The 26,840-nt window shown below is 39.0% G+C and overlaps 1 protein-coding gene across 4 annotated transcripts in view; it reads left to right on the top strand.

The window, feature by feature from the left end:
• The window catches only part of csmd3b (CUB and Sushi multiple domains 3b), a 927,060-nt gene that overhangs the window by 287,694 nt on the left and 612,526 nt on the right, over positions 1 to 26,840 (top strand). For all 4 annotated transcript variants that reach the window (XM_069920534.1, XM_069920535.1, XM_069920537.1 and 1 more), the window contains one exon: positions 5,952 to 6,064. In XM_069920534.1, the coding sequence (XP_069776635.1) occupies positions 5,952 to 6,064 (113 nt within the window). The remainder of the gene's footprint in view (positions 1 to 5,951; positions 6,065 to 26,840) is intronic.

Genomic DNA, 26,840 nt, shown 5'->3' with positions numbered 1-26,840 from the left:
TTGACAGAATACTGAGTACACAGGTAACCAACCTCAAGAGGGTGAATTTAAACTCTGCTGCTTGGCCATTAATCTGGTGTAGTGGATCACCTGCTCCCAGCAGAACTTCTCTGATTTATGGCTCAATGATTTCTCTTGACTTAGATAAAGGACAGTCGATCTGTTCTGACAGATTACTATCCAGCCTGCAAAATTAGAAATCACTCCCCAATGTATAAAATAACTGCATTAGCACTGAAATAATACATCCAATTGAGATAATACTTCAAATGTTCAAGAATTAAAAAAAAAAGTGCCTGTCTCACTTCCTTTTCCTTCATCGAGTGCAGTTTGTTTATTTTTAATCTCTCTTCCCTCTCTTTGTGCAAAACCATTTCCACCCAGCTGAATGGCCATTGCTTTTTTGATTCAAAGTATCCTTTCCACAAATGCAAAAGCAAAATGCGGCAGCAGGTGGGATATTATTGAAGTGGGAGAGTGAAAATATGAGTTAACATTGCAGATCAGTAATTCTTTCCAAGAACATAAGATATAGTAGCAGAAGTAGGTCATTTGCCCCATCAAGTTTTCCCTGCCATTCCATCATGAGCCGATCAATTTTCCCACTCAGCCTCATTCCGATGTCTTCTTCCCATAACCTTTGATATCCTGTCCACTGCGATATCTGTCAATCTCTTCCTTAAATACAGCAACAACTTGGCCTCCACAGCCTCCCATGGTATAAAATTCCAGAGGTTACCCACTCTCTGGCTAAAGAAATTCCTCTGCATCTCTGTTTTATATGGGTGCCCTTCAAATCTGAAATTGTGCCCTCTTGTTCTAGACTCACCCACCATGGGAAACAGCTCTCTCCCCCCCCCCTCCCCACCCCAATCTACTCTCTCCATGCATTTCAAAATTTTAAATGCTTCTCTGAAGTCCCCTCAAATCCCCTCTCATTCTTCTGAACTCCAACAATTCTTCCAAGAGCCATCAAACATTCCTCATGCTAACCCCTTCATTCCAGGAATTGTTCTTGTGAATTTTCTCTGAACCCTCTCCAATGCCAGCACATTCCTTCTTAAATAAGGAGCCCAAAACTATCATGTCCTCACAAGTGCTTTATAAAGCCTTAACATCACATCCCTGTTCTTGTATCCTATACTTTTGGATAGGAATGCAAAAATTGCATTCACCTTTTGCACCACCAATTTAACCAGGAGGTTAACCTTTGAGGTATCTTACACAAAGACTCTCAAGCCCTTTGCACCTCCAAATTTTGAATTTTCTTCCCATGCAAATAATAGTTCACACTTCTATTATTTTTTACCAAAGTGCATACACTTTCCAACATTGTATTTCATTTAACACTTATTTGCCCATTCTCCTAATCTATCTAATTCTCTCTGCAAACTTTCTGATTCCTTCTCAGTACCAGCCCCTCCACCTGTGTATCATCTACAAACTTAGCCACAAAACCATTTATTTCGCAATCCAAATAATTAATGTACAATGTAAAGGGAAGTGGCCCCAACACTGACCCCTGTGAAACACCACTGGTAGCCAGTAGCCAACTAGAATAGGATTCCTTTATTCCCATTCTCTGTTTCCTGCTGATCTGCCAATGCTCTACCCATGCTATATATTTCCTGTAATTGTATGGCCTCTAATCTTGTTAAGCAGCCTCATGTATGGCACCTTCTCAAAGGCCTTTTGAAAATCCAGATATACAGCATCCACTGCATCATCTTTGTCTAGCTGGCAAGTGGTTTCCTCAAAGAAATTGCAATAAGTTTGTCAGTAAAGATTTTCCCTCAAGAAAACCATGCTGAGGGAGGTCTATTTCGTCATTCACCTCCAGATGCTCCATTATCTCATCATTAACAAATTATTCCAACAACTTCCCTGTCACTGACATCAGGCTAAAAGGTCTATAATTTCCTTTCTGCTGCCTCCCTCCTATTTTAATTAGCAGAGTGACCTTTGCAGTTTTCAAGAACCATGCCAGAATCTATTGATTCTTGGAAAACCAATGGCAATGCCTTCACAATCTCAAAAGCTACTTCTTCCAGAGCATGAAATTGCATTCTATCACTACACTCTCCTCTCTGCCCTGACACACAATGAAAGTCCGGTGCGCTGCTAATGTACTCCACTGGGAAGAATGATGCAAAATAATCATTCTGTTCCTCTGCCATCTCCTTGTCTTCCATAACAATGTCTCCAGCAACATTTTCTATTGGGCCTATTATCTGCTCTTGCCTCTTTTTTTAACTATTATCATACTTCAAAAATCTTTAACTTTTTTGATAATATTTACTAGCTTTCTTACAAAGTTCATCTTTTCCTTCCTAATGACCTTCTTGGTTGCCTTCATCACTCCTGTCCCCCCTATTTATTTTTTTTTTAATTTTACTTCCTTTTATATCCTTTATTTTGCTTTTCCTTTGGCTTTGAATTTTTGTCAGCCATTTAAGTTTTTTTTTGGTCAATACCCATCCTGAACCTTCCTTATTTCTCACAGAAACTCCATTTCTCACAGAAACTCCATTTCTCACAGAAACTCCATTTCTCACAGAAACTCCATTTCTCACAGAAACTCCATTTCTCACAGAAACTCCATTTCTCACAGACACTCCATTTCTCACAGAAACTCAATTTCTCACAAAAACTCTGCCAACCTCCATGCTACATTTCCAATTAACTTTTGCCTGTACCACTCTCATACTACTGTAGTCCCCTTTGTTGCACTGGTACAGTATATGGACAGCTCTGATTTTAGTTTCCCCCTTCATCCTGAAGCTTTCAATAAATTCCATCTATTGGCCTCCGGTATCAACTTGGTTTTCAGATTTATGCACCTGAAATATTAACCCTTCTTTGTCTCTCCATTGATATTGCCTGATCTGTTGAGGGTTTGTGTATTTTTGGTGCTTGAATACCATTTACCTTGTTTTCAAATTCAGAAACCTGGTCAATTTGAACTAATTTGTCCTCAGAACTCTATGCATTGACCTTCCCTCTCCTTCATGACTATAACAAAACTGACATTCAGGTATTTCTTTTGGAGACCACCTGTGATTTAAGCTTTTTTTTATTTTTATTCTCCTGGCATGTAAATAGATATCTGGTATCATGTTGAATAATATCATAAAACATTTGCTTTGGTAACATTACTCAGGTATTTGGCATTGGCAACAGGTATTTAAAGAAGGGATGTTGTTAATGTTAGAATCATTATTAAAGCATAACCATTACTGCTCTTTTAAATGTAACATCAGGGCTTTGAGATGCAAGACAAATCAAAATGCACAAATTACTGAATTTACTTGAGTTATTGATTTGATAATAGACACAAGCCCTGGAGTTAGAAGGCTGTAATTGAACCAGGACCGGCGCCAAGGGGGGCACGATGGAAATTGCCCCTCCCAAGTGAGGTGCTGTACCCCCCCCAATTGGTCACGGCCATTGCTCACTAGACCTGCCCCCACCCCCTCCACATCACTAAGGTAAAGTGTCACTAGCATCTAGCTTGACACGCGAGGGAGTCTCCACCAGGCCTTGTCACTAGTATCGTGTCACTGGAAATTAGTTTGATGCATGCTAACAACTCTGAACCCACCCCAGGCCACGTCACTAGCATGTGTCGTGTCATTAGCACTTATGATACTTGACATCATAAAAGCAGGGCTTTTGGTACCTACATCGGAGGGGCAGATTTTGGTAACAGCACCCTCCATTCCCTTCCCCTGGCTGAGCGAGTTTATGAGCCTTGCACCATGCCCCCCCTCTAACACACTAATGCCCCCCTCTAATATTAATTCCGCTGCTGAATTGAGCACTTTCCCCCAGAAACATGAGCATTTTGAGTAAGATGTACCCAGAAAGAATGGATTTGAAGAAGTCGTATTTAGTGTTTAAAATTTCATTTTACTTCTGTGATGAAAGCGGTGACATCAGAGATAGATACATATGGTTTTTGACTGCAATCCTAAACTCAGTCAAATCTTCCCTTTACTCTGAATTCAGAAGATTTCATTATACTACTTGGAAATAGAGGGGAAGTGTCTCAGCTAAAATTATTCCCCCTCTGAGATAAAAGACACAATTTAGTCATTTGTCACAAATCTGTGTGTCCGTAAATTGGCTGACTATCGTGTTTCTGTTCGTCATCTGTAAGGCCTTCCGGGGCACTCTTGGGTTGATATGTTCAATGTATAAATGTCTTTAATATTTACCATTCACAGATTGATTACCTTAACCCTCTTTATTATCCTTTGAATGAAACCTATAAAATATTTTAATAATCAAGTATTATGATTATATTATGCCTGATACAGAGAAAAGGGTTCTTCTGTGAGCTGTATATTGTAGCATGGCAAAAGCAGAGAGATAGAGCATCAACTTACAATGAAAAAAATCAAACTATAAATCAAGGGCACTAAGAGGTGGTGGGGATCGTTCAATAACTGATAGCTGCATGGAAGAAAATGCCTCAGAGCTTATTGGTGCGTGATTTTATACTCTTGAGCCTTCTCCCCTATGTGATGAAGGAGAAGTGAGGGATTTCAAGTTGGGCTGGTTCTTCAGTCGTTGGCAACCTTTCCTGAGCAGCAGAGGTGTAGATGGAGATGATGGAGGACAGGAAAGTTTGTGTGATATTCTGAGCTGCATTCATCAGCTTGTGAAGCTTAAGATCTTGGACAGAACCAAGAACCATTAAATATGCACTCACCAAAAGACCATCGATATCAGTGGTTTTCAAACTGCCTCCTAAACTCACATTCCACCTTAAATAATCCCTGTGCCACAAATGCTCCGTGAGTAGTAAGGGATTGCTTAAAGTAGTAAGTGAGTGGGAAGGGAAGGTTGAAAATCACTGCTCTAGACCCAATTGTCACTGAAATATTTTGCTTGAGAAAATTGTCATTGGGCCATTTCCTTTGGAGTTATGAAACCGTGCACACAATGAGCCAATTAGGGTCAATTAAAACAGTGGTTTTTCAAATCTGTTTCTTTCCACTCACATACCACCTGAAACAATCCCTTACTAATCACATTGCACTTAAGGCACAGAGATTGGTTAGAGTGGAATGTCAGTTTAGAGGGGCAGCTTGAAAACCACTGATCTATATCAACTAAATTACCCAAAATAAAGACAGTTGAAATTCCTTCATTTATTTTCTGAATGATAAAAATGATCTATTACAACATTCACAGTTCAAAACTATGAGGTCCTAAGTGGCATAAAATGCAACAACTGCCTGATTTCATTTCCTTGTGATTTAAGGATACTAATTACCCCACTGGGAGGAAAAACATATGTTGCCAATACTGAGCTGGTCAAGCAGCATCGGAAGATTTATTATTAACCTTACTGAAAGATCAAGGAAGAATGAAAGGCATGGGTGAACCAAGTTGTCTGATGCTCTCAAAGGCTTTGTGGGTTGCTGACAGTTTGAAGTCAAGCCAGAAAATAACAAGATCTCTAAAAGGGTAAAAGGGGGAGAAATAAATCTCTGATTTCTTAGCATCTGAGCTTGTGCATAACATTTGATTCTTTGCACAGAGGTATAGAAAATAAATTGTAAAATATATATTTATGTTGCTTTTAATGGACTAGAAATAAGGAGCTTCATTGGAGAAGGATATTCAAGGTCTCAAAAATATTATGAATTTTGATATATTCCATTAGTTTGATAAATTTTAATTATTATAGTTACAAAACCTATCTTCAAACATGCTGCAACCTGTACTCAGCTACATTGTGCTGTGATTCAACAGCAATCTCAGTCACATCATGATGCTGTTATCCGACATTTATGTTGAAGACAGATTGAATGGTGATAAAATGGATTGCATTTGGTTTCTCAAATCTTTGTTGGAAATAAAATACGACATTAGCAATGGAGCAGTTGTAAACTGGCATTTAACTGAACAGATTCTTTGTTTTCTTTTCTTATTGGCTTCAGGCTGACAGGTAGCTTTGTTCCAGACCTCATCGTAAGCAAGAGCAATCAGATGTGGTTACATCTGCAAACAGATGAAAGCATTGGATCAATTGGTTTCAAAATAAACTACAAAGGTAAAATAATGAAAAGCAACTTGCATAGCAAGCAGGTGCACTGCATGTTTTGATCAACATTTTCAACTGTGTGTTTGAATGCCATGAACTCTTGCATGAAACATAAATATTAACCTGCTGTTGAGAGGAACTAATTTTCTGCTCATTGTGCTTTGTAATTGTAGAGGAGAAATATAATGCATAAAAAAATCCACAATTAAGCTCAAAATAAGATGACAAATGTAGATAATATAAAAGCCCCAAGAAGCAGTATATTTACAGCTTGCATTTTCTTTATTTTAGAAAAAGTCTTCTCAGATGTATCTGTTCGTTATGTCATCATTCTATTGATCTTATCAAACAACATTTAGCGCATCTGAAATTCTTTTTTACAGAGAAGAATGGGAAGAAGCAAATTTTCATATCAATCCCCAAACACGAACTTCACTTCTTTAGCTATCAAATGCAACCCTCTCCGTGACTATGGTCAGAGTGTGAATGATATTTCGGAATTTCAGAGTCGTATTTAACGCTGCTAAATAAGTTAAAATTCTGCAAAACGTTTCTATCATCATAAAGTCACGTTAGGTCTGAGTTCATCCAGTTACAAAACTCTAATTGTTCATACTTGCTTTGGAATTGACAAATGCAATGCACTCCCAAAATTTCCAGTCAACTTAATGTCATTTAAAACTTTTTTTTGCATGTGTCCAAAATGCTTCACCTACATTCTCATTTCGGCAGCTTTCAATCTTAACATTCTCACCCTTATTTTCAGATCTCTCCTTAAACCATAACAGATAGGAGCAGAATTAGACTATATGGTCCATCAAGTCTGCTCCACCATTCAAATATTGGCTATGTATTCTTCTTTTGAACCTCGTTTTCCTGGCTTTATCTCATAACTTTTGACACCTATGCTTTGAATATAAATATTAAATTTATTTACAACATGGTAGAAGCCAATTCCAGCCACTGAAACCCATGCCACCCATTTACAGCCAATGAACATACCAATCCTGTAGATGGAGAGAAATCAGAGCAACCAGGGAGAATGCACGTTGGTGATGGGGAGAACATACAAACTCATTGTAGACGGCATTGATTCATAACCAGATCATTGGTGCTATAATAGTGTTGCCTTTAAATGCTATGCCAACCATGCCACTTGGGCTCCACAGCCGCCTGTGGCAATGGATTTTCTACTCCAATCTCTTCTAAATGGTCATCTTTTACTCTGAGGCTGTGCTCTCTGGACAATTTATCAAAAAGGCAGCACGGTGAGCATAACAGTTAGTGCAACACTATTGCAGAAGCAGTGACCTGGGTTTGAATCCAGTGCTGTCTGTAATGAGTTTGTTTGGATCCAGCACTGTCTGTAATAAGTTTGTATATTGTCCTTGTGTCTATGTGGGTTTTCGGCAGGTGATCCGATTTCCTTCAAAACATATGGGTTTTTTTTGTGAATTGGGGCATTTGGATGGCATGGAATTATGGGCTGGGAGGGCCTGTTACTGTGCTGAATGTCTAAATTTAAAAAAAAATGTTAAAATCCTTTCAATATTTGATTTGTTTCAATGAGATCCATCCACTCATCTTTCTAAGCTCTTGCGAGTCTAGACCCAGAACCACCAAACAATCCTTGTAGATTAACCCTCTCATCCCTGGGATCAATCTTGTGAACCTCCTCAGGACCCTCTCAAATACCAAACACATCCTTCCTTAGTTATAAGGCCCAACACTGCTCACAATACTCCAAATGTGGTCTGACCAATGAGTTTTCAAGCCTTAGCATGACATATTTCCTTATATATTCTAGTCCTTTCAAAATCAATGCTTACATTGCATTTGCATTCCTTACTGCTGCCTCCATCTTCAGGGAATCCTTCACTGGGACACCCAAGTCCCTTTGGACCTCCACTTTCTGATTTTTTTTTCCTCTCAGAATATAGTCTTTGTCTTTATTCCTTCTACATCACTGTACACTTCCCCACACTGTATTCCATCTGACACTTCATTGCTTGTTTTCCCAATCTGTCCAAGTCTCTTTGCTTCCCCAACACTACCTGACCCTAAACTTATCTTCATCTCATCCACAAACTTGGGCACAAAGCCATCAATTCCATAATTTAAGTCATTTACATTCAGTACGAAGAGTAGCAGACCCAATACTGACCCCTGCGGAACACCACTAGTTGCTGATAGCAGTCAGAAAATAGCCATTTTGTTCCCACTCTTCATTCCACCAACCATTCGATCTTCTATCCGTGCTGTTACCTTTCCCCTCTTATTTAGTTGCTTTGTGGGTGGCACCTTGTCAAAGGCTTCTGAAAATCTAATTAAATAACATCCACAACTCTCTCTTCTGCTTGTTACTTGTTCAAATCAAAGAACTCCAACAGATTTGTCAAACAAGATGCCCCTGAAGGAAATCACGCTGACTTTGGCTTATTTTTTCATGTGCTTTCAAGTGCCACAAAATCTCATACTTCATAGTAGATTCTAGAATCTTCTTGACTACTGAAGTTAGGCAAGCCGTCCGATAATTTACTGCTGTTTGTCTCTCTCTGGTAAAGAGTGGAATGACGTTTGCAATTTTCCAGTCCTCTGGAACCATTTCTGATTTTGGTGATTCTTGAAAGATTAGTACTAACATGTTTAGCCCTTGATCTTGGCCCACTCTATCTCAGTTTTCTAAACAGGATAAGGCACTTTTTGAGATGCTGTGAATCCTGACATATACCCTCTTTATTATCCTTGGAATCAAAGAAGATGTCAAGTCTCTGAAGAAATATGCATATTTAAATTAATTCACATTTTCTTCATCTCAATCCTGGAGACCAAAGGTATTGCTTCTAAAATCCCCTCATTGAACAATCTAATCCACCTGGTAAACATTTATTGCAGTTTATTGCCAATATGTCCTTCCTTGGGGATGGAGAGGAGACCTGTACACAGTTAACCATCTTCAATTTAAGCCCATGGAAGGTACTGTTAGTGTTATCTTGACTCGTACTCAAATCAAATTTGCTGTTTCTCTCCATGTTACCTGCATGTTAACTTTTAGATCATTCTGAAGGCTAACAGCTTTCAAGCTCTAATCTATAAAACAAATCCACATATTCTAGCCAAATGGATGATCTCACTTTTTTTTCAATTTTTTTATTCCATCAGCTATTTCCTTCCTCATTTTCTTCCCCAGTCCATATCCCTGATGTCTTTTTACAACCCCCATCACAAAGCAGACTTCCACCCTATTTTATCACTTGCAGGGTTGAATATATTACATTGTCATCTCATCTGAATCATTGTTGTAAGTTACGAACAACTGTGTTACCTGCACCAATCCTTGGGTCACCAACTGCTTGCAGCCTTCCTGTCTGAAAATGACCCAGTTATTCCTTCTATTACCTCTTAGTCTGTTCTAATTGTCTTTAATCTTTTGTATGCTATGCTTTATGATTATCCAAATAGACTGCTTTAGCCATTTTTCTATTTTGCTGGTTAGAGTCTCAGAAAACTTTCCTAAATCAATGTTGATTATTCCTAATACTGTTATTATTTTCCAAGCAGCCGATGAACATTTTCTTAATACTAGTTTCTAGCATTTTTCTGCAAATGATAACAGATAGAGGAATGATTTGAACTTTTATCCTGGGTTGCTTTTGACTTTAATAACTCCACAAATGCTGGCTTTGCCTTTTACTCTCAAGGCCCAAGAGTCTGGATTTTTCTCTGAAACTTTCCAACCTGTTTACCTCACTTTCAACCAGAAATATGCAAAGAATTTGGTTCTCTGGCTATTCATTTACACAGCTTGGCATTAATTTTTAGTTTGCCGATATTTCAAATCCCTTCAGTTATTTTACTTTGTTGAGGGCATCATAGGCATTGAGATAATTGAACAAAGTTTGACCCTGGAAACTATAGGGATTGCAAGAAAATTGCTTAAAATTTATATTTTCCCTTTAGTTGAGTCTCTCAAATGGCTTAAATATTAGTTGTAATCACTGTTGATGAAACTGTTCACAATCCATTGTCTATCCCTAATTGGTCAAGGAAGGAAATGAAGGGTTTTGAGATTTCAGCTAACATACCAGGCCATTCAGTGGACAGTCAAGCATCATGTAAAAATATGCATCATTGCTTTAAAATCATTATTGCCCACTTCTGCTTTAAACGAAAGTTTCTGACAATGAAAAGTGAACAAATTTGTTTTATGACATATAGACAATCTGCTGAGTTTCTTGAAGTTGAATCAACTTCTAAAACAAGATTTTCATTTTTGTTTTCATTCAATGTAGAATAAATTGTATCTTCCAGCATGTCTGACACTCTGTCCTGCTTTTCCAGGTCATCGTTTCAATGTTCTTTCATGTTCAGGACTTGTCAGCCTTTGTTTTTGATCCTTGATTCCATATGGAATTTAAACTCGAGGTAGGGGAGGGTATGCTAAAGGAGGAGTTTTCTGAAGAAGAACTACCTAAAATTTAATTGGGTCGAGTTGTGTGAGTATGGGAGGATAAAGATTATTCCACCTTAAGCAATCACTTACTAATCACAGAACACTTATGGCATAGGGAATACTTAAAGTGGGATGTGAGTGGAAAGTAAAAGGTTGGGAAATGCTGCTGTATATGAATCATGGATGAAAACATATGTAGTCGGATTGGTCACACTGAAGGTGATGAGAAAATTCATGGAGTTGTGGATAGTGAGCCAATTTGGCAAATGTTACATACAACCTTGTGTGTCAGTTGGAAATTTGGACAGAGAAGCAGTGGATAGAGTTTATTTCAGGCAAATTGAGGAGATATAATTTTGAAGTCAAATATAAGAGTAAAATCAAAAACACCCTAAGGAACATTGACGTGAAGAGAGACCTTTGTGTGCAAGTATTTAGATCCCTGGAAGTGGCAACTCAATTGCATAGGATGTGAAAGAAAGCATAAACCATTTTTGACTTCATCTGTCAGGACATTGAATCTAAAATTCAATGTCTCTCCCTTGTTGACATTATTTTACAGGAGCACAATTGAGAGTCTCCTGTCTGGCTCTATCATTGTGAGGTATGGTATCTACAGAGCATCAGACGGGAATCAATACAGAGGATCATTAAAATAGCCAAGAAAATCACTTGGGTTTCACTCTCCTCTATTGATGACATTGCTCCCATCAGATTCCTGAATAATCAATGAACCAAAGACACTCCCTTATATTTTGTGCGCTATTATTTAAATTTTTATTAATAGTAATTTTGTAAGATGGTTAAAATATCAATGATTGCACTATGATACAACCAGAAAACACCAAATTTCATGACTGGTTCATGACAATAAATACTGATTCTCCTGGAGCATTGCTTAAACAGGTCTCAAAGAATTATTGAAGATCTCTACCATCCAGCACACAGAACCTTTGACCCATTACCATCAGGAAGGGGGAAGAGGAGCATCAAAATCAGGATTGCCTGGCTCAAATATCTTCTTCCCACAGGCTGTGAGATTTATGAACAATATGCTGTAACCAAACAAACTGTTGCAAAACATCCATATATATTTATTTTATAGTATTATATATTTATTCAATGTGGTCTGGAGAAAGGTTGCTTCATTTGGTTGTATATGTACAGACAGATATATAATAAGCTTACATTTTAAAAAAAGTTAGGAAGACTTGTCGCAGCTGCAGTAAAATGTTGTTATAATATATTTTTCTTTTTGTTTTTTTTTCCTTCCTTATAAGGAGTGAACAACATCTCCAGCTGAATCATTTGGGTTTTTTTTCAGAGTAGATTGCAACTTGGTGTTGATCATCAGTTATGGGAAGTTTGGAAGGGTTTCTTTTTCCAGGGATAATTATGTCACCATAGTGACCAGCTTTTATGGTTTGCTTTTTCCCTATTTAGTATTGAGTCAAGGGTGGAGGTTTTCGGAAAGTCAGTGGATGCTGCTGGGGCATCTAGCCATATCAATCAAAAGTGATCAACCATTCTGATGATTTCTCCTATTAAATTTATTTTGAGGAATATGAAAAGTGTGAATGGGACAATTAATCAATTAGAAGCAGATATTGTTTTTTTTAAACATATTAGAAACTCAGATTAGATAGACTTATATTTAATGTTTTCATCTTCCGAAGCTAAAGTGATTGATCGAAGTATTCCATTTTTACTCCATAATAATATTTTAGACAAACAAGATCATTTTGTTATTCTCTCAGATAAATTATGCAATAAGTTGGTTATATTGACAAATGTTTATGCTCCAAATGTCAAAAAGCAGGCATTTTTGATGATATTTTTTCAGCTTTGCCTGACTTAAATCTATGCTCATTGATTGTGGGTGGGGATTTTAACTGCTGTTTATATACAGTTTTAGATCTGTCTTCCTTGAGACCAGCTACTCTCTCGAAATCTGCAGTTGTGATTCAATCTTTCTTTTCTAATTTTAGCATTTCAGACATAAGGTGTTTTTTTTTTAAACCCTTAGAGAATACTCCTTCTTCTGAAATGTACATCAATCTTATTCTAGAATTGATTAATTTTTTAATTGATAATAAATTAATTCCTTTAACTAAAACTTGAGTATCAAGAAATAGTTTATATCTCCTGTTATTTTAACTTTGTATTTTTTTATATATCCTCTATTTAAAAAAACAGCAGTGGAGATTTAATACCTTACTACTTGCAGATAAAATAATTTTTAAGCTATATTGAGAAACAAATACATTTTTTTAACTACCAACTCTTCTCCAATGATATCTAATGTGATTGTGTGGGAGACAATGAAGGTCTATTTAAGAGAGTAAATTATCTCATATCCTGCCAATATTAAGAAGAAGGCCAATAAACAAAGTGATTTATTAATGGCTCGAGATAAGATTCCAAATTTACATACAATAAGAATAGAACTTAAATCTCAATTTGACCTCTCATCACTTAACCTATTGAACAGCAATTGTTAAGGAGTTGGAGCTATTTTTACAATACATGGAGAGAAAAAAATGTAAAATATTGGCTGGTCAGTTAAAAGGAAATTCAGCTAGAAAGCAATTCAGTAAGATTTGGAAGAAGGATGGTATATTGACTTCAGATCATTTTGAAATAAATTAGATTTTTAAGGAATTTTATTCAAAACTGTAATTTGGAATTCAATAATGATATTAATTCTGTGGTGGATCTGTTAGGTAATTTAAATTTACCAACTATTCCACAAGATTAATGCATAAGTCTCGAAGCACCTATTTCTCAAGAAGAAAAATTTGTAGCTATTTCTTCATTGTGATCTGGTATAGCCTCAGGACCAGATGGCTATCCTGTTCAATTCTATAAATCTTTCTCCAAGTGCCTTATACCTCACTTAAGCTCTGTGTTGGATGGTTCATTTAGAGAGGGGAAAATTCCTTCTTTGAATGAATCAAGGATATCTCTTGTATTGAAAAAAAGGGGGAAAAACAACTATGTGTGCTTTTTATAGATTCATTTCATTTCATAGTAAATATGAAGATTTTCTCTCAAGTTCTTGCTCATACATTAGAAAATATCTTATCATGTCATTAATACTGATCAGAGAGGTTTTATTAAAAATCAGTATTCTTATTATAATGTACATTGATTATTGAATATTTTATATTTACCTTCCATTCCAACAAATCTCATTGGATGCTGAAAAAGCATTTGATCAACAGGCATGGATATATATGTTTGCTACTCTAGAGAAATTCAAATATAATCCAATTTTTATCAAGGAGAATAAACTATTCTATTTATGTCCTAGGACTTCAATATGGTCAAATTTAAAACAATCAACATTTTTTAAATTAGTCTTTAACTATTTTAAAAGGGAAATTGGCATAGATTGCTATAGATCTCTTTTAAAATAAAGGTCAATTCAAATTCAAATATAAAAAAATATAAAAACTTATTGAAAGATAATTTTTCAGTATTAGCTAACCAGACTAATGAGTTATTATTGGGATGGTTCCTCTTGTGCATGACAATGATTGGGCATATTAATGTTGTTAAAATGAACATTTAACATTAATTTTTGTCTATGTTTCAATCTTTACCAATTTTCATTCCTAAAATTTACTTTAATTTATTACATTTAATTGTTTCTTCATATATATGGCAGGGTAAACAACCCCGTATAAACAAGGCCTATCTTCAAAAGACTAAAATGATTGAGGACTTATCTCTTCCTAATTTTAAATTTTATTATTGGGCAGTTAATATATGAAACTTATTACTGCTATTACCTTTCGATGCTTCAGATTATCAACCACCTTGGATGAAAATGGAACTGAGTTTTTAAAAAAAATTAGCTATTTTGGTAATTTTTGGCTTTTCCTTATCCTTTTTGCTTTTCGGAATTCATGGACAATCAGATAATGAGAATTAGGTTGAGAATATGGGCACAATTTAGGAATTTTTTTGTCTATATTAATGTTTCTCTTGCTTGCCCTATTTTAAAGAATCATCTTTTTCAACCTTCTATCTTGGATGCAGGTTTTATCAATGTGTTGTATTGGGAATAAAGAGATATAAAGATATATATATATATATATATATATATATATCAAGGCAATTTTAACAGTTAAATTCAACCTTCCTAAAAGGCATTTTTATTTTAGATATCTACAAATTAGGCATTTTGTTCAGTCTCAATTCTCTAATTTTTCTCAATTTCCGATACCAATGTTCTTGATTTTTTTTGATTTAAAGTTTTTCCATGGTGGATCAATAGCAATTATCTATAACAATGTCATGGACCTAAGAATGTGTACAGGGACGGGAGTCAAAAATGAATGGAAATAAAAATTGAATATATCAATTTCAGATGAAAATTAGGATAACACGCTTGATCTAATTAATAATACTTCATTCTGTGCATGACATTGTTTAATACAGTTTAAAGTTGTACATAGAATACATATGCACAAAGTTAGATGATCTCATTTTTGTTGTGATGTTGGTCCATTTTGTGACAAAAAGTAAAATTTTTGAGGCCTTTCTGATTCATATGTTCTGGGAGTGTTCAGAACTACAAGAATATTGGGAGCAATTCTTTAAAACCCTATCCAAAATATTAAGATTAAATTAAAAATGTGCCCTTTTATTACTTCATTTGGTTATTCTCTTGAAGAGAGGGTTTCCTTGAATTCAACTCAATATAGAATAGTAAGTTTTACTTCATTGATGACCAGATAAGATGGAAAGACAGCAGAACACCAACTCATAGACTACAGTTACAGGATGTTATGTCTTACATGAGTTTGGAGAAAATTAGATATTACATTAAAGAAATCTGGATTGAATTTGGCAAGATATGGGGCCCATATATGGTTTATTAGGCAGGGGGTGCTCTGGGGATTTTCTATCCGATGTCAAAGAGCTGACACTTGATTCTTTACATTTTATTTCCTGGTGACCGTGTTTAATGGGAGGGGTTAGATTATTATTATGGAGGGTTACATTTATTTTTAATTGTGAGGCCATATTTGAAATGTGGTGCGTAGGTCTCAAAGCAAAGTCTTTGGCAAGGTATAAGAAAGATTCTGCTGCATGTATTTGGAATCCATTCACAAAAAGAGAGGAAAGTTGTATTGTTTTCTCAGGAGCATAGAAAGCTGAGAGCAACCCAGTAGAATTAGGGGAAATACTGATAGGAGAGAGTTTTTTTTTCCCCAGGGAAAAAATATCAAATAGCAGGGAAATTAAGTTTAAGGTGAGAATGGAACGTTTAAAGAATATTTGCGAGGAAGTTATTTTTTATGCATACTGTACATAAGGTGGTATAAACCAGGAAATTGTTGGAATCTAGGGGTTAAAACATTATGGAAGAAATGATTAATTAATAAGTTTATATGTACTGCATGGGTCAGGGAAAAAGAGGAATGTGATTAAGTGGCAATCACAGCATGGAGCAAAGTTGGCTGAGCAAAATTGTCTGCTCCAAAATACAGGGAGAGGAAATGCATAAAACGATTTAGGAGGAATGCTCAAACTGAAGGAGGTGGTGAGTAGCACAGGAGACACAGGCCAGTCCAGAACAAAGAATGACCTGCAAGAAACAAAGGGAATGGAAAACCAGTCTAGGAGGAAGATTAAGGCATGAGGAGGTGTTAAAGAAATTGGCCAGACAGGAACAAAATGGTGATTAGAAATATCTGGGGATGAATTAATTTCTGATCCAATCAACAGGATAGTCTGGCTTGGAGGATTAAGATGGGAGTGCTACACCCCAGATATCTGCAAAACAGGAGATGACTTGTGATAACCCTTATGCAAAAAGATCTAGCAAAGGAAGACAACTTTTGTTCTGTATGATAATGAAATCTAGCAAAGGAAGCCAACTTTTGTTCTGTATGATAAGGTTGATCTATATAAACTGAGCCAACTGGACAATAGGGGTCAGTCTTGGGGAATAGCTCACTGTGCAGGTGACTTATGAACTAACGACTGACCCAGAGCTCTGTTAAGTTTTATTCTTGTGCCGTGTAATAAATTGACTGTTGAACCGAATACCTTCTCCTATCACTTCATTCAAAGAACACGCTGGACTCAGACTACACATAAACTAAATTAAGAGTAAGGTAAAGCCAGAGTCCGACAATTCCCTTTTGGTCTCATGAAAATGAGAACAACCACCAGTTAACTTATGGGACCAAGACCTGAGGAGTTTTTGCAAGGACCGGCATCTCCAACCCCTTGTTAAACTTAACCTCACAAACTTGGCCATTATGAACACACTTCAGTCCAGTGGGGGCCCCAACACAGTGTTCACGAACGTCAGTCCAATCAGCAAAGTACTGTTTCGGTTCGTTATGGGCCTCCCAGGCTGACCACAAACACTTCGTACAGTGGTTTTCTTCCCCAGCCCCTTCAAGGGCTCGGAACACCAGTACCCATAGTCCCCACATAGTATTCATCCCAGCTCCCTTCATTGTTTTGATGCCAATAAATTGATTATACCGTCAACCACTGATATACAGTCACCGTAGTCCAATAGTCTCTTTAAAAAGGGACGTGTTAAGTGTTCTTAGTCCGTGGTTTCTTCACAGAGTCCCAGTCACCTCCGTTCGAATCTGTTCCAGTGTCCGTGTTGGTGGGTCCGTTGCTGCACACTGACTCCAATGATATCACGTCTCGCCTTTTCCCTGTAGTCGAACCGCGTGTCCTCTCCACCACTCTGTAGGGCCCTGTCCACCTGGGCTCCGACCACTTTCTTTTGATGACCTTTAGCAGAACCCACTCCGCGACTGAAGGTATCGGTGTTTCCCCTTTTCTGTTGGGACTTGTGACCTGTTGTGAAAAATCTGACACCAGAGCTGTTAGTTTATCATAATAAAGCTTGCATCCCATTGAACTTAACTCATTCTTCGTAGTCTGAATTCCGGCTCCCGGTCCCGGAAACTGGTGCCCCATTTGTAGTTCATATGGAGTAAATCCTGTCACAGAACTTACGAAACTTCTTATTGACATTAATGCCAGGGGCAACGCATCCACCCAATTTAGTTTGGTCCGTGCCTGTACTTTCCCGATCTTACCTTTTATTGGTTGGTTCATCCTCTCCACTTTCCCTTGGGATTGTGGATGGTACACCGTTCCAAAGGCATGTTTCAATCCCAACATCGCTTCTACCTCCTGTAGATCATTATTCTTAAAATGACTTCCATTATCGGACCTAATTTTTCTAGGAAATTCGTGTCTTGGAATATACTGGTTGATCATGAATTGACATACCGTCCTTGCATCTTCTCTTTTGGCAGGGATTGCCTCCGGCCACCCTGTGAACACATCTACTGCTACTAAGAGGTATCGATAGCCACTTACCCTCTTAATCATGTCCGTATGATCAAGTACGATTTCCTGCCCTGGTAACGTAGGTAACGGGAACTGTCCTTCATGTGGCTTTACAGTCGCCTTTACATTGAAAGTTATACATACCTCACACTCTCTAATATGGTTCTCCACCATCGCCAGCAGGAAGGGGTGCCACCAATGTATCAAGTACCTTATCATCTGCTTCTTTCCACAGTGTGTTAGCCCATGCACCTCCTCGAGGAGGGGTTTCATGAGTCCAGATAGTAAAACTGGCCTCCCGTCTATCGATCTCCATAGTCCTTGATCTTTGGTTGCCCCCCTTTCCTCCCATACCATCCTTTCCTGAGGTGATGCCTTTGCTTGTTCCTGTACTATTACTTCTACCCTACACGGTGGTAATAAGTCATGTGCTATTCTGTCTGCCTGTATCATAATAAACTGAGGGCCGTATCCTGCTGCCCTTTAAGCGGCCATGTCTGCTTCCTGATTTCCCCGAGCCACCATCGTATCTGTTCTATCATGTCCTTTACATTTAAGAACTGCTAATGCCCTTGGTTTCAGGAGGGCCTCAGCCAGTTTCCTAACGTCCTTCTCGTGTTTAATTGGGGTCATTGCTGCTGTTAAAAACCCACTTCTAATCCATTGACTAAGTTCAACCTGTATTGTCCCTACCACATATGCCGAGTCTGTATATATATTGACCTCCTTCCCTTCTGCCCATTCTAATGCTGCTATCATTCCCTGTAGTTCTGCGAGTTGTGCTGACTCCTTTCCTCTCACTGTCCCTGTAATGATTTCTTCAAATCCTCCTGTAGTTTTTCGTACCACCGCATAGGCAGCTTTCAATCCATCTGTGGGGTGTCTGTAACAGCACCCATCTGTAAACAAGTTTCATCTGGTTCTCTTAAGGGTGTAGCCTGTAAGTCAGGTCTTATTTTAATATCCTTCACTACCCTCTTCTCACAACAGTGTGGTTCTCCCTCTCCCATATTGTCTGCCATGTTAATGCCTTCATGGGTAAATGTAACATTTGGAGCATTCAGGATCTTTTCTAGTCTCGTCTGCCTTAGCGAAGTCATTGTAAATGCTGTCGAGCTCACAAATGCTACAATGCTATGTGTTGTTAATACCGTCAGGCCATGTCCTATTACTATGTGTGCCACCTTTTGTAAAATCTTCGCTACTCCCGCTGCATGTCTCGTGGGTGTCTGTCTTCCGTCGGGTCTAGTGTGATACTCACATACATGAGCACACATCTTCCACCCCCTTTTTTCTGAAAAAGAACACCATCAATTGTGTGTGCTTTTTCAGAAACATCCAAAAAGAAAGGTAGTTTATAATTTGGAATCGCCAAATCTGTAGCTGTTGTAAGCGCTTGCTTCAATAGAATAAAACTCATCTCAGCCTGTGCAGTCCAATCAAGTGTAGCTCCCAGATTCCTCATCCCCTGCTCATTCACCAAAGTTCGCAGTGGATGTGTCAACTCACCATACGATGGGATAAACTGCCTACTATAACCTGACAAACCCAAAAACGAAAGCATCTCCTTTACTGTCTTTGGTTTTGGATGATGTAGTATCGCTGCTCGATGTGCAGGGGAAATCCCTGTGCCTTTCGCTGAGACCATTCTACCTAAAAAGGTGACCACCTGTCTGCAGCATTGCAGCTTTAAGCGAGAGACTTTAAAGCCTGCCTTGAACAGCTGCACTAGCAGGAGACAGGTGGCCTCCAAACAGGAAGTATGATCAGATGCTGCTAATAGGATGTCATCTACATACTGGATCAGAACTACCCCACCTGGCTGTGCTAGACCCCACAGCTGTTCTTTCAACACCTGATTGAAAATCCCTGGAGATAAGATAAAGCCCTGCGGAAGCCTAGTATACTGCAACTTTCTACCTCTATACGTGAACGAAAACACATATCTTAATGGTTCTGCCAGCGGCAAGCAAAAGAAAGCATTCGCTAAATCTATGCAAGAGAACCACTTGTGGTTAGGGGTTAAAGCAGTCATGGCAGTATATGGGTTTGGTACTGAAACTGTGGGTGTTCACACAATACCATTGATGCGCCTTAAGTCATGGGCCATCCGATATTTGCCCGTGTCTTGTTTAGGAACAGGTAAGATGGGTGTATTCCAACTAGAACACGAATGTTCCAACACCCCTGAATACATAAGGCCATCAATGGTATCTGCCAAACCTTCCTCAGCTTCAGGTTTGTGGGGATACTGCATCTGCCAAATAGGGGTGTAATCTGACAGTTCGAAGGTTATGGGATCAACCTGCTGACAAAAACCCACATCTGCTGATCCCACTGACCACAGGTTCTCAGGGAGAGAATCTAGCATAGGGGCCGAGTCGGGGTGATCCATCTTCTCTCTACCATGAAAGCGTTCAATCTGTCTATGCTCAAGGAGGACTCGATCATATGTCGGAGACAAAATTCTGTATGCCTGACCAGATGAGGAGAACTGCACTGTCGGTATTTGGGTGTCAGACCAGTCACTTAGGGACATCAAGTTCCGACACATCGGTCCCAAATCTTTTGCCTGGTGAGTAGTGCCAATTGCAAGGGTGACATGAGGAATGGCCTCACCTGCCATCTCATACCATTCCAGCTGTTTAGATGTCAGTGCCACCGTAGCGGCCACTCCCTCCTTTCCTACCACTATGTAGTCCGAATTAATTTCCCATAGCATGCCCTCTACCTCTTCATAAAAGGCATGCTGATACATTTCATCCCCATCCCTATCGTAAAAGAGGGTCATATGGGGAGGGTCCGAGGGAGGGGTATACGGGTGTAACGTCTGGATCCACGGCTTCCATTGATTATAAAGCTTTAGCAGCCCTCCCTTTTGTGGGTCCTCTGGTTCCAACAGCCCCCAGTAAATGTCAGCCCATTGTCCCTCAGACACGGATCCTCCAGCTGCCGCCAACAACATCTGAGAACCGGAATGAAGTGTAGTTACTGAACAGTTCATAGAATATCCATTTGGAAAGGTGACCTCTATTCCGCTGGGTCCACAAAGGATCGATGCTCCGCACCTGACCAACAGGTCTCTGCCCAAAAGATTGGTAGGGCACCTGGCTGACAAAATATATTGATGTGTAAAAGTCTGTCCCACCACAGAAGTGACTAGTGGTGTAGAAAACGGCAGATTTTCTGGTGTACCAGAGAACCCTATCAGCTGGACGCTAAAGGATGATGTTTTATCTTGAAACTCAGCGCCAGTGAGTGTTGAAAATCTGGCTCCCGTATCCACTAAAAAGGATACTTCCATGTCTATTACTTTAATCTGCAGGAAAGGGTCTGCCAACCTAGCCTGCTCGTGGGTGCTCGGGCTCCATCACTGTGGGCAATATTGCTCCTCCTCTGTCAGCAAAGGGAATTGTCTCTTCGGAGCTAGAGCCGCATGGGGTGCCTGATGTACCAGGGGTGGCACTGACGATCTCTGGGGCTGGACCCAATGCTCATTTTGTTGTGGTCCATATCCCCTTCCCCCAGTGTCCTGAGGATCCCAAACTAGGGGGCAGTCTCTCTTCCAGTGTCCTGGCTGACCACATACAAAACATATGGCTGGTTGCATTCGTGGAGCACCCCGACCTCTCGCTCTTACTCGGAATCCCCCCATTGCACCTCCCGTTTTGCCCACATAGGTGGGACCTGGTGCCCAATATGGGGCCGGGTGCCAACTCATATTATTCCCTTGTGGTGGCTGCGGTGGCTGCTGAATCATCTGGTTCGCACCCTTTGAGGAATTCTTTTTTGCCTCGTTTGCCTTTTTCCTAGCCTCTTCCAATTGAAGCTTAAGGAGTTGCACTTGTGCCGACTCCGTAGTTTGTTTGTCCTCCTTTTGCTTAGCCCTGTAACGTTTCATATGATGGGTCAAATGTTTTTCCCATTGCTCACTCGAGCAGCCAGGAATATCAGGGTTATTCTCTAACGCCTCCCTAACTACAGCTGGCAGTCCGCTCGTTACTGCAGCCCTAAAGAGTGTAGTCTGCAAGGGATCTGTGGCTGGGTGTACTCCTGCTTTATCCATCCAACTCTCCTTACACTGACTCCAAAAGGTCAAGATCTCCTCATCCTCTGACTCCTTTTGTCTATTGTGAGGAGTGGGGGTGGTGTGATCCTCTGACATTCCTACCGAGAAGGCATTCTCAAGTGTCTGTTCTTGCTCTCTCTCATTTGTTTTTTTTCCAGTGGCATACTAGTTTCCCTTACTTTACATACATTCTGTATTTCCTTTGTTAACCTTCATTTCCTCCACCCTTTCCTGCATAAGTCTCTCCTTCGCCTCCTGGAGTTCGTGACCTGCTAATTCAGTGACATTCACTATTCCCTCATTTATCTGCATCACTGGCATCTGGGGAATTGGATAAGGTGGTGGCAATGTCTCTGGTAACTTTGGATATAGCGGGGCTGACAGCTTAACCTCCCCCGTATTCTCCTTAGTGATATGGGATCCCTTTTTCGCTTCCACAGCCATGCAAGCCAATGTCATATTGTGTAAATCTGCCCTTCTCTGTTCCTTCACTTCTTTCTGTTGATTAAGCCTTCTTCTATTCCATATAGATCCTTGTCCCTTTGCCTCATGTTCCTGTACCTCCTTGGCTGCTTCCCTCTCTGCTTCTCCTAAGTACAGTACCAGCCGGATTTTTTCAAACCCTCGAGGTACCTTCCCCTGACTCTGCAGCTCTTTCCATATCTGTTCGTACCATGCCATAGCCTGTACCTCCTCTCCCTTCGGTAATCTTCCCAGTAATTGATTCCTTGTTTTTTCCCACTGTCGGTTTACAGATGGGGGAACTCCTCTGCTTTCCCCGAGCTCTTGCCCTACATCCCTATTTACTCCTTCCATCTCTGTTCCGATTTTTAACCCTTTAGACTTCGTACTTCACTGGGTCTCTCCCCGGGTAGGATTTTGACACCCTGCAATCTACTTCGACCCTTCCCACGTTATTATAAACACCAGCGGCACACTGTACACAATCCTTAAACAAATACTTATTATAAACTATTATGATACACTATACGATTCTTAAACAGATACTTATACACTATAGAAACAAATAACTATAACACAATACACCTTATACAAATACTTATACACTACTATGGTACACGATCCTTAATCAAATACTTATTACACACTATAGAAACAAATAACTATCACAATACACCTTATTCTAATTGGCCAAGTGTCTAAACCTATCTCTCGAGATCGCTACGAGGGGACTCCAACCCTGTTCTACTAGGGGGACTCCAACCCCCTTTTTTCTACAGGGGACTCCAACCCCGTTCTACTAGGGGGACTCCAACCCCTTTTTTTCTACAGGGGACTCCAACCCCTTTTTTTCTACAGGGGACTCCAACCCCGTTCTACTAGGGGGACTCCAACCCCCTTTTGTTTTATTCTTTGGCTTTAACGAGGGCTTTTGCAGAGTAGTGACAACACACAATTTTATTGTTGCCAATAGCAGAACTTCGTTTAAACAGGCGTCTGCTTACCTCCCTTTGTAGAATGGTCACTTGTTGTTATCACCACACCACAATTGACCGGTGTTTTGTATCTTTTTCTTCCGTCACTTCTCCATCTTCATCACGTCGGGGTCACCAAATTGTCGGACTCTGGCTTTACCTTACTCTTAATTTAGTCTATGTGTAGTCTGAGTCCAGCGTGGTCTTTGAATGAAGTGATAGGAGAAGGTATTCGGTTCAACAGACAATTTATTACACAGCACAAGAATAAAACTTAACAGAGCTCTGGGTCAGTCGTTAGTTCATAGGTCACCTGCACAGTGAGCTATTCCCCAAGACTGACCCCTATTGTCCAGTTGGCTCAGTTTATATAGATCAACCTTATCATACAGAACAAAAGTTGGCTTCCTTTGCTAGATTTCATTATCATACAGAACAAAAGTTGTCTTCCTTTGCTAGATCTTTTTGCATAAGGGTTATCACAAGTCATCTCCTGTTTTGTAGATATCTGGGGTGTAGCACTCCCATCTTAATCCTCCAAGCCAGACTATCCTGTTGATTGGATCAGAAATTAATTCATCCCCAGATATTTCTAATCACCATTTTGTTCCTGTCTGGCCAATTTCTGCTGTTCTCTTTAACACCTCCTCATGCCTTAATCTTCCTCCTAGACTGGTTTTCCATTCCCTTTGTTTCTTGCAGGTCATTCTTTGTTCTGGTCTGGCCTGTGTCTCCTGTGCTACTCACCACCTCCTTCAGTTTGAGCATTCCTCCTAAATCGTTTTATGCATTTCCTCTCCCTGTATTTTGGAGCAGACAATTTTGCTCAGCCAACTTTGCTCCATGCTGTGATTGCCACTTAATCACATTCCTCTTTTTCCCTGACCCATGCAGTACATATAAACTTATTAATTAATCATTTTTTCCATAATGTTTTAACCCCTAGATTCCAACAAAATCACTGTCAGGGACATGACAGCAATGTTGAAGAGGCATTTGCACAGATATGTGAGCAGCTAGGGAATGGAGAGATATGGACCAGATTGCAGTAGTTCAGTTCAGCATCATGGTCAGTACAGATGTGACGTGCGGTTCTATATTCTTAGCAGTTGTTTATATATTTTTGCCTTTAAAAATATTCCTTTATAGGAAGAGGGATGGGAATATTTACTTAGTGCACAGAAAAATATTTTCACAATTAATTGAGTCATTCAATTGTGTGTATTTGAGAATTAATTTTAAATTCAATAGTAATTTGATGTTTGTATTGGCCCACAGTTGACAGTTTGGTACCATTTCTAAAAGAAATATAAAACATTTCAAACAATTTGCATTTTTCTTGCATGACAGAAAAGATTGTGGAGAATTGTATTTAGAATTCTTCATTTGTGTTCGGTTCAATGAATTTGAGGCAATTGAAGAATAAAATAGAAACTCTTAATCTTTATATCATATGTATTATTTCACAGTTTTGAAAAAAGGGAAGAAATTTTAGAGAAAGATATCCAATTACTCATTTCTCGATCTCATCCTCTGTATATATGGCAGTGGGGTCAGAGGAATACAACCTCTGCATGGACAGTTTCCAATAGTTTTATTAAAGAATGTGTGTGGAATATTTGCAGAGAAATAGGTGTTTCGCAAGTTATTTGAACTTCTTAGACAAAATGAAGGGCTCATAGAATCTGAAGTTAGCAATTGGCTTCGTGTAGGCACAATTTGAGGTTTTTTTAAAAAAAAGTCTTTGAGTTGTCTGTCTGTCAAGGTCACCCTAGCCCCCAACCAGTTTTCAGCTGCATTCCTCATGATCTGAACTAGTGTCTGAGTCCCTGATATTCTCCTGATCTGACACCTTCCCACATTCCTCTAACTGTTGCATAATGTCTCAGTTGCTTTCCTTCCAGATCTGTCATCAGATGAGACCCGTTTTAGGACCCTTGTTAAATAGAACTTAGCAGCAACAAGCATTAAAAAAATGGTCTTGCCGCACAATCCATAATTAATATGTATTTCTCAGTGCCAAAATAATTCTAGGCTGTTACAACCATAATTTCCTGATGAGCCATTTGTGAAATTATTTGGGAAGTTCTTTAGCATTGATGTGGTTGTCATGTTGATCATAATGTATCAAATATTTTTGGACAATCTTAGATAAGATTATCCTTTTGTGGAAGAGAGTGATATCGAGGGCTATTTTTAATGAAAATGCATGAGCTGTTGTATAAAAATGCAATCAAATCTCATGCATCAATATTCAAGGAATAATGTTTTCTACATTCCACATTGATAAATAAACTAACAGAATTGTTATTTTAGTTTATGCTTTGCCTCCCTTTATCATGCAAAACATGATAAAATGCAGACCACCCAATCAGTTTTAGTATTTTTTTAAATTAAGAAGTGAAAGCTATCCATTTTGTTTAGTTGTGTAGCATCTGTGTTACGAGCCCAAAGGACCCCAAAACCCAGCAGCAATAGACCTTCAGCAAGACAAGTAGTTATTTAAACCAAAGTTGTTTTTAATTAACTTTAAACATGAAAACAGAATCAAACGTTAACTTATCTCTATACTTAACTAACCCAAATTAATCCCCTTCTAATTCTAAGCCCACATGTATGTAATGTGTGTGTAAATTTAAGAAAAGTTCTTTGGTTCCCAGTTCAATCTCACTTCTCATTCTTCCAAGTTCATTGGTTGTAGGCAATTCTTATACTATGCACAGAATTTAACATGTATAAAGTTCACCAGGCTTTGGTACATGAAAGGTACCAAAGGTACTGCTCAGGAAGATTCTTGTAGGGTTTGCAGAGAGAGATTTGTTGTTCCAGGATCTCCACAACTGAGGTACCACCATTAGTCACCTCAATGTCTCACTGATGAAATTTTCCCCATTAGGGTTCTCCAGATGATAATCTCTTTCTTTCATATTACCAGAGTTCTGTCTGTTCCCCTTATTCCAAGAGAAATATCAGACAGATAGCACTTTCAGCCATCTGCCTCTCCTGAGCTCTTCTGTTTCCAACCAGCTTCTCCTGGCTTGCATTGTTCAGTTTCTTTCAGTGTCACACACATTGGCTGCGAGAGCTTGTTGAGCTTGTTCTCTCTCTCTCTCTCTCTCTCTCTCTCTCCCCCTCTCTAACTGCCAACTGCCAGGAATCCCATGTGACTCTCTCACTTGCAAAAACCCCCACCTTCTTCAGCAAACAACAGGAGTTATCCTTCTGCTCCCATCTTTTTTCTTAGATAAACAAAACCCAGGAATTACCTTTCTGTGACCACTCTGTAGGTACTTGCAAACAGCCAATTTGTCTCCTCCAAGACAATGGTCTATTCATTTCATGACATCATTTCAATTAGCACCTACTTGTGAAATGTGCATCACATTCTCCATTGCCTCTGCAATTTTACTGAATATGAATTCTTCAATATTTCAAATGAGATCTGTTTTAAAATGTGTGTATGTATGTAACTTACTCTAATTTTTC

Source organism: Narcine bancroftii, chromosome 2 (genome assembly GCF_036971445.1).
Source record: "Narcine bancroftii isolate sNarBan1 chromosome 2, sNarBan1.hap1, whole genome shotgun sequence".
Taxonomy (NCBI): domain Eukaryota; kingdom Metazoa; phylum Chordata; class Chondrichthyes; order Torpediniformes; family Narcinidae; genus Narcine; species Narcine bancroftii.
This window is presented reverse-complemented; position numbering and strand designations above follow the sequence as displayed.